The sequence below is a fragment of the Pediculus humanus genome, genomic scaffold (assembly GCF_000006295.1).
Source record: "Pediculus humanus corporis 1103172108318 genomic scaffold, whole genome shotgun sequence".
Classification (NCBI taxonomy): Eukaryota; Metazoa; Arthropoda; class Insecta; order Psocodea; family Pediculidae; genus Pediculus; species Pediculus humanus.
Window position 1 is genome coordinate 106,779 of NW_002987887.1, and position 9,218 is coordinate 115,996.

Genomic DNA, 9,218 nt, shown 5'->3' on the forward strand with positions numbered 1-9,218 from the left:
ATATTTTTAAAAAATTATTACTTAACACATCTGGTACGATAGAAAAACAAAAAAAAAGAAGGTTAAGAAAACAGATTTGTCGGTTTGTTTATCTTAATCTTTATTAGTCATTTTTTATTTAAATTATTATTTTCATTTACGCCTCATTACACGCGAATACTTAATTAACAAAAGTGACAAACGAAAAAATTTTAAAATAAACGATACGTCAAAGCCGCAGACGAATTTTTATTTTTAATAAGGTACGAATTTCTTATTAGTTAATTATTTTCACTTTTAAAAATAAAATAAAAGAAAAAAAACGAAACAAAACAAAAACGACGGTTATTATATTAATTTGTGGTTAGTAATAACGCGGTAAACGACAATACAGTAAACAATGAATGTAGGAAACGCAACGTTTTTTTTTAATTGTTGCCAAAATGAAATTTAAGGTGGTCACACTGATAAATAAATCGTTATGATTTTTTAAACAAAATGGAACGAATCTTTACGTTATCGATCACTTTTTTTGTTTTTAACGTTTTTTTTAATGTTTTAAACGATTTTGAAGAAAACTTTTGGATTTTATTTGACACGTAAGCGTTAATTTATATTATTTTAATAATTAATTACTAAAATATGTTTTATTTAATCGTAATTTTTAATTATATAAATCGGCAAACTACGTGTGCACGGTTTAAAAGAAAAAAAAACAATAAAAATCAATTATTATTATTATTTCTCTTGGTTATTTGTATTAAAAAGAAATGGGTTTTAGTCAATTTAAATAAATTAAAAGCGGAATAAATAAATTTTAAAGTTAATAAATACATTTGAATTCGCGACCGCCATGGGTTTGTGTTTAAAACAAAAGATTTTCAATTTCGTTGGATTTTCCATTTACTAAAAGCGTTTTCTTTTTAGTTTTAATTTTTTCTTTTCTTTTTTTTTTTTTATTACTTTCTTCCTTTTCTTTTTTTTTTCATTAATGAATTCACGTAAAAGTTAATCTCAGACTTGGAAACAGTTAATTGAAGAGTTAATATATGTATATATATATATACAAAGAACTCTCTCTCTCTCTCTCTCTCTCTTTTTTTGTTGCAAAGTTGTAGTAACGTTGTTTTATAAAAATGGATGGGGAAAATGAGGAGAAAAGAAATATGGTAGTGGTGAGAGATTGAAAATTTTCCGTTGAGAAAAGAAAGGTTTTTAAGGGAAGGGGATTCTTTCGTTTACATCTCGAACATTCTCCACCCCCTGCCTCCCGCTCTCCCCATTCCCCCTTCCCCCACCACGCCTCAACCTTTTCATCTTTTCAAGCCTTCCCAACTTAATTTTCTTTAACTCTCAAAGAGAGAAAACGGTTTATGCGCTTTTACAACGAATTTATAATTAAACTTACTTATACATAATGAAAATTTTGGTCTTCATTTATTTACTTTCTTTTTCTGTTAATTTTTTAATTATAAATTAATTTTCTTTTATTTTATTTTCTCTTCCTGTTGTTCCTGTCGTATTTCTGTTGTTGTTGTTGTCGTGGCTGTTTGAATGTTGTAAGGAATTAATAATCTTTTCGATTTAAATAATAAAAGAATTATTTATATACAAATTAATATACATAATAATATTAATAAGAATATTTATCATTGCACATACAATAAAAATAAAATAATATTAATAATAAAAATAATGATAATGATAATGATAAAAATAAATATTTTGGATTCTGGCAATATAATATTTAACACGTCTCCTAATTTTCTAAATAATATTATTATTATTTTGGTACGTAAAATAATGATAATTGCCATAATCTCAAACGATTTATATATAAATTTATAGTTATACTAAAATTTATTTTTAAAATAAACATTCATTCAATCAATCAATCAATCATTCATTGTTTTTTCTTAATTTTGTGTTGGGTTTACCGGAAAAAAAATGAGAAAAATGAAAATACAATTTAAAATTATTAATAAAAATGTACGCCATATTTAATTTTGATTTTTACGTGACGTAACGTGACGTGGCAGTAGTAAAACCGTTAATTTTTTTTTTTTTTTTTTCAAATTTAATTTTAAAACTTTAGAAAAAATATTAAAAAGTAGAAGAAAATGATGATGATGATGATGATGATGAAAAGAAAATAAAGAAATTTCCATAAAAATTCAATTAAAATAATAATAATGATAATAATAATAATTTTTATGAATACAATACGAGAATAATTTTACTCCTGCCACGTCGGTTGTTTTATTAAATTTAATAATAATCGTAATAATTTTTTTTCAATTTAATACCGGAAATAAATCATTAATTATTATCATTATCATTATCATTATTATTATTAGTATTATTACAATTTTTTTTTATTACACAATTTTCTGCGTGATTAATTAACTTTTTTTATTCATAAAATTATATATTTTTTTAATTACCTTCTAATTAAATAAATAAATAAATCCAAACTAATCGAAATGGATCGATAGATCGATCGAGTGATCGATAATTTATCGAAAAAAACTATTTATTTATTATTTTTAACTCGTTCTCAGGATTTTTTTTTCTATTCGTCACCCGCGAAACAACCTTTTTCCACACGCACGTATAACACGAAACATTTAAAAAGGAAAACACGCGCACTCACGCACTTTTTTTAAACGCACTTTCGTCCCCGAAAATTCAATTTCGTATATATTAAACCACACACGCGAAAGGAATCGTTTTAATTATTTTCAAAACCAATAAAGATCTTTTGATGCTTCTTGAACTTGAGCATCCAATCCTTTAAAAAACAAAAAAAAAATTTTATTAAAAAAAAAAAACAAAAAATCTTTTCTTAATACGCTCCTGACGGGTTTAATAAAAAAAAAACAATTTTTTTTTTTTTTTTTTTTTTTATTATCAAGAAATGCATTTTCACGAGCCCAGTGTTTTTTGTTTAAGGGAAATTCCAAAGTCATATTTTCTCTCGTTATAACAAATTGACCGTGACGTAAGTTAAACGTGGGCGTTTTTAAAAACTAGCTATAGGTTACGTTTCAAAAAGTGTTATGTGTAATTTAAGAGAGGGTAACAAAAAATGTTTTTCTTTTTCGTTTATATTATTATTATGATTATTATTATTATTAATTTTTTTTTACTTGAAATTTGTAAATTTTTAAAAATTTTCTCCTCGGGAGAAAGAGAGAGAGAGAAAAAAAATCATTTTCCGTCGTTTAAAAATTAATTAACAAAATAAAATTCCTAATAAATAAAGAAAAGAAAAGAACTCAACTCGAAATTTATTATCATTATCATTATTATCATTATCATTATTATTATTATTATTATTATTATTATTATCATTATTATCATTATTATTATTATTATTATTTAAAATCTCTTAAAATTAATAATAATTTTTTTTTTTATAAAATTATTATATAAAAAAGATTTTTCTCAGAAGGTTTTTCTTTCTTTAAACAAAAAAACGCGCTTCGAATTAAAAACAAATAATAATAATAATAATAATAATAATAATGATGATGATAACTTTTCGGTGGACTTAACAAAAGGAAAAGTAGAAAAGGAAAAACCTTTGAGAGTTCAAACGAATTCATGAAGAGGAAATAAAAAAAAAAAAAAAAAAACAATCGAAATAAAAGAAAGAAAGAAAGATGAAGAGAAAGATAGATAGATGAATGGATGGATGGGAAAAAAAAAGAAAAAAGAAAACCAAGAGTTTTACAGTCAGACATATTGTATTCGAATATAATTTGTTGGCTGTTACCATGGTAACAAAAATGACCGGAAATGACGGGTCGTGAAAATAAAAAAAAAAGAAAAAGAGAAAGAAAGAGTGAGAGAGATAAACAACATAACCGGACCTTTTTTTCTCGATCAATCAACTTTTTTCTCGAACCTTTTTTTTGTTTTTTTTATATTAATTTCTTCCTTCTTCAGATCTTTCTAGAAATTTTCTTTCGATTGATTTCTTTTTTTTTTTTTTTTTTTAAATGGCGAATGTATAGGGAAATTGATAGCAAATCCTAACGCGTTTGATGCCGTCAAAAGAAAATCGTTTTTATTATTATCATTATTATTAATTTTCCGCCACTTTTTCCGCTGTTGTTCGCTGTTGTTAAAAACCGTACGTAACCGACCACCCCAACTAATATTTAGAAAACTAATAAAAAACAATAAAAAGCAATTCACTTGTCGAGTGTTAGGAAAATCCTTTGTTTGATTTTTAATAAAATGTTCACAATGTCAAAGGGGAAACGATTATTGTCTGGTCGCGTGCATTTATTACTGACAAGATATATAAGGTTAGTATATATATATATATTAAGAGGGTCCCGAACATTTAAAAAGTCGAAAAAAAAAAAAAAAAAATTAATGAATGGATGCCTACGTGATGGATCATGTACTCCCCCACCCCCACTCTCCATTGAAAATATTGAATTTTACAAATTTTCATTACATGTGCCCTTCCCTTCCCTTCCTTCTCTCCCCCCCCCACTCTCCCACACTCCCCCACACTTATTCTTTTATCAGTGTGTGTGTAAAGAGAAGTATGACGTTTACGATGATGATGATAATGATTTGATAAACTTACCAGACATTCCAGGATACGTTGAATAAGCAGATTCGAAATGAGTGTGAGAATGTGCGGATTCGTGTAATCTTGTCGTGTGATGAGACGATGTCCAAGCATCTTTACCATATTGCGGTGCAAGACTAGCTCTAGGTAGTAAAAGACCAGAATATTGTGCCACCGTGTTGTGATGATGATGATGATAATCGTGTACGGCCCTATTAATTATAACAATTTTTTTATTCGAGCGATATCGACAACATTCGAGAGAGAGAGAGAGAGAGAGAGATATGGCACGTACCTGTGATGATGTGCTGCTGTCGTGTATTGTTGATAATGCGTGTGCCACGGATCGACTCCAGCAGCGTGTTGATATTCGCTATAAAGTTCTCCGTGATGTGATACCGATACCGTCGGACTTTGATAATTGCTACTCCAAAAAGATGGCGGAAAATTTCTAGACGACATTGGTGACGAATCTTTAACAACAACAACAAAAATTATTTACGAATTATGACGTCATTTATTTATTATTATTATCATCATTCTACTAAAAATAAATCAATAAAAATTTATTATAACTCGGCATAAAACGGATTTTCGTTATTGTAAAAAAAAAAAAAAAAAAAATTATAAATGGCGTATGAAAATATTTAAAAAGGGGAGGATTTTATTAATTATTATTATTATTATTTTTTGACAAAAGAGTCGAAAAACACATTCGAAGTATTTTCGAAACCTCACACCCCCTTTTCCCCTCCCCCTTCCCCTCACAGAAATTATTTAAAGTAATAAATAATTTTACGAATATTATAATTATAAATATTTCATTTCCATCGTTTTTCCGACTTTTCTCCGACGTTCGTGCGTGTGTGCGTGCGTGCGTGTTAAAAACAAACGGGAAAATATAAAATAATAATAATGAAATTAAAAAAAAAAAAGGAAATTTTTTTTTGGAATTTTAAAACACGGATTCGTTCACATTTTATATGGCATTTAAAGAATTTTATTGTCGCCATATTGTTTTTTATTATTATTATTATTATTTTATATTTTAAAAAAATTATGTTTTTTATGTTTTGCTCTATGACTTAACGACTTTTAAATATATATAGGCACGCACACAAACACGCGTTCCAGTTTTAAAAAAAAATTTTAATTATAAAATATATATGTGTGTAACCTTTTGAACCGGAGGAACTTTTTTCGGAATAGTTAAGAGCACGTGTAAAATGTTCATCAACAACGGCAGCAACATCTCCTGTATAATGTGTAAAAACAACGCAATTTGCGGATACGTATTGAGCTCTGGAACTACTGGAACCCTCGTCATCCGAACCGCCATCTTCAATATCACCTGGAAAAAAAAAAAAAATGCCACCACCATCATCACCACCACGAAAAAGATATTTCCATCGTGGGAATTTTTTACAACGAAAAAAGAAATTTCACCTTCCGATGTAGAATTTCGTATATTTTCTTCTTTATACCTAACTCCTGGAGAACCTGGAGAATTACACGGACCGGAACTTCCGACGGATCCAGCACTTGATTGTTGACTGTGACCGTGATGTGAAACGTATCCGGTATCACCGCTAAGATTTGTCGTTGTTAAATTTGTATGTACGTGATCTTGAAAACTTCTCTGAACGTTTAGCTGGAAAAAAGGAAGAAGAAAAACAAAATGGCGTCGGTTCGGCAAAACGATTAATCAACCGCGCACTTACGTCGATTAACTTCATTTTAAAAAAATTTACTTATCGTTAATTAATCAAACTCGATCTGTGAAATCGACCATTTTTATTACGGAAAACAAAACATATTTAATAACCGCCATATTATTATTATTATCTCCGTCCCCCACTCTCTCTCTCTCTCTCTATTACTTTAATAGACGGGGTGGTAAATTAAAACGATTTTTTTTTTGCGCTTATCCGCTCCGAAGTTACAAAAAAAAATGAAAGAAAATCTTAAGGAAAAGTGTGTTCAGCGAACCGGAAATTCGACTAATGAGATAAATTGAGAAACTTTTCTTTTAATATTACACTACTCGAGTATATTATTATCGATAATTTTATCGGTATGAGAATCAAAGTATTATATTTATGTATACCGAAACGATTCCCCCCCTTTTCCCTTCTCCCCTTTCCCGACGGCAGGAACAACAACAACAAACGGCTCCTTTTAAAAAAAAAAAAAATAATAACAATCGAATCGTTTAAACGGATACTGATTTGACTAGTTTTTTTTTTCCCCCCCGTTCATTTTTCGTTAGGGTAAATTTGGCAACAGTTCAAAAAATTGTAAAAAAAAAAAAAAAATGTCTGACACAAGGCCAAACCGCATTATGAATAAGAAAAGTTATAAGAAGAAGAACACGAAAAATCGACCCTTGATAATATATCTTTTTGGTAAAGGAAAGGAAAACGAGGAGACAATAGATTGTCTCTATCTCTCTCTCTCTCTCTCTTTTTTTGAATTTATTATAATCGGTTCTCTCTTATATATATATTTTAAATATAGAACAATTGTAAATCACCGTTTATTTGACAAGGTGCGTGTTTTGTGCGTGTTTTGTGCGTGTTCTTTTTTTTTCTCCTTTAAAACCCACGGAAAACCGAAGATAATTTTTTTTTGAAAAAAGTCAAAGCCATTGTTTCTCTTTCATCAAATTTATATTTTATTATTATTATTATTAATAATTTATTTTGAATCTTTTCATTTTCCAAAAAATTTCCCCTTCATATAAAAATAAAAATAAAAAAGATGAAAATTTATTATTATTATTATTATTATTATTATTATTATTAATATTAATTTTTTTTTGTATTGTTTTAATTATTTTTATTGAACGTCGTAAATTTATTTTAAAAAAAAAAATCTTAAACGATCGATCGAACGATACGATAAATTTTTTATCGATATATCGATCGATCGATCGATTATGTGGTGTGTGAGAGGAGAGAGAAAAATCAAAATGGCGAATTGTTTTTCTTCTTTATAACCGTTTCGTTTTTTTGTATTGACATTTAAATTATTATTATTATTATTTGAAATCAAGTTTTATTTATATGAAAATATGATGGTAATGATGATGATGATGATGATGATGATAATGATGATAATTTTTTTAACGGTTTAAGTGGTGCTTTAAAAAAATTTTTTTTTTTTTTACATTCGTAATTTATTAATTAAATTATAAATTATGAAAATTTAACCGACCGTAAAAAATTATCATTATTATCATTATTATCATTATTATTATTATTATTATTATTATTATTAAAAAAGAAAATTATGAGATTTACCGCCAAAAATTTCAAAAGAGGAGCGTTTGAAATTAAAAAAATTTTTTTAAAAAAAAGTCGATGATACTTAAGCGTTCCCTCCTCCCTCCTTCCTCCCTCTCTTCTTCCTCATCCCCTTTTCTTCCCTGCTCTTCCCTACCCCTTCATCTCACCTTTCCCCCCGTCGCTTCATTCGCACTCACACTCCTTTCCCACGTTTCCATAGAATGTTTAAAAAAAAAAAAATAAAATAAAAACAATAATGATTTATCAAATACGAAAAAAAAAAAAAAAATCTTCTGCTTCATTCCTTCCCCTCTCACCTCCACCTCACCGCCGCCGGTGCTGCCTCCACGTTCCACTCCTCCCCTCCCCGATCGAAAATAACAAAAAAAAAAAAAAAAAGGAGAAAATTATGGCTGTCGATTATCTGTCAAAATAAATTTTATTTTTAATACATCATCACATTTTCGATGTTTTCGAATTTGAAGCCCCCCCCCCTCTACCCAACGTCCCATACCTCCCTACCTCCCTCACCCCCAACCCCAAACACCCTCCCCTCACCTACCCCCCCCCCCCCGAAAAAAAAAAAAAAACAAAAATTCATGAATCATGAGCGAATGAATGATAAATTTCATCATCTACTTCTTCTTCTTCATCTTCTTCTCTTTTAATTTTTTATTGATTTCGATTATCGATTATTTAACAATTTCGATATATATCGATTATATCGTTTTATATTTAATTATTGATATTATTATATATAAAACGTTTGACGTTTTTTTTTTTTATTTAAATGATGAGTTTTTTAACGGTTTTTCTTTATTATTATTATTATTATTATTACGTAATAAGTAAATTTATTAGTAAGTTAATAAAAATAATAATAATAATAATATTAATAATATTTATTTTTATCGTAATTAAAGTAATAAAAAAAAAATTAAAAATTTTTGTAAACAAAAAAAAGGGCGGGGCGAAAACAAAAAGAGGAAACGAATGAAAAATTTAACCGGAAATCGAAACAGGTTGATGAAAAATTTAAACGAGAAATTGTTTGTTTTTTGTTTTTGAGGGGAGGGAGGGGGAGGGTAAATAAGAATCAAAAAAATAAAATAACGAAACCGATATGTTGTTGTTTTTGTTTTTGTTGTTGTTTGTTTTCGTTTGTTTTTGTTTATATTTATTCCTACCGAAAAAGAAAGAAACAAACAAACGGGAGAAAAAGTTTTTTAGTTTAGTTGATACAAACAGAAACGAAAAAAAAAAATGGAAGGAAAAGGTTGAAGAAATGTTTGGAATGCAGGTGGTGGTGGTGGTGGGGGGGGTAGTTTCGGAATTTAAGCTTTTTGCATTCCTTTAACCGC

General features: G+C 28.0%; 1 protein-coding gene across 1 annotated transcript; it reads right to left on the reverse strand.

Moving 5' to 3' along the window:
* Positions 1–4,550: 4,550 nt before the first annotated feature.
* Phum_PHUM601220 (protein vestigial, putative) lies at positions 4,551–6,306 on the reverse strand (the record flags this gene model as incomplete). The annotated part of the gene is made up of 5 exons (XM_002432746.1): positions 4,551–4,782; positions 4,866–5,043; positions 5,748–5,921; positions 6,017–6,221; positions 6,292–6,306. 5 exons carry the CDS (start codon positions 6,304–6,306, stop codon positions 4,551–4,553), a joined length of 804 nt encoding a protein of 267 aa, XP_002432791.1.
* Between the last annotated feature and the right edge of the window lie 2,912 nt (positions 6,307–9,218).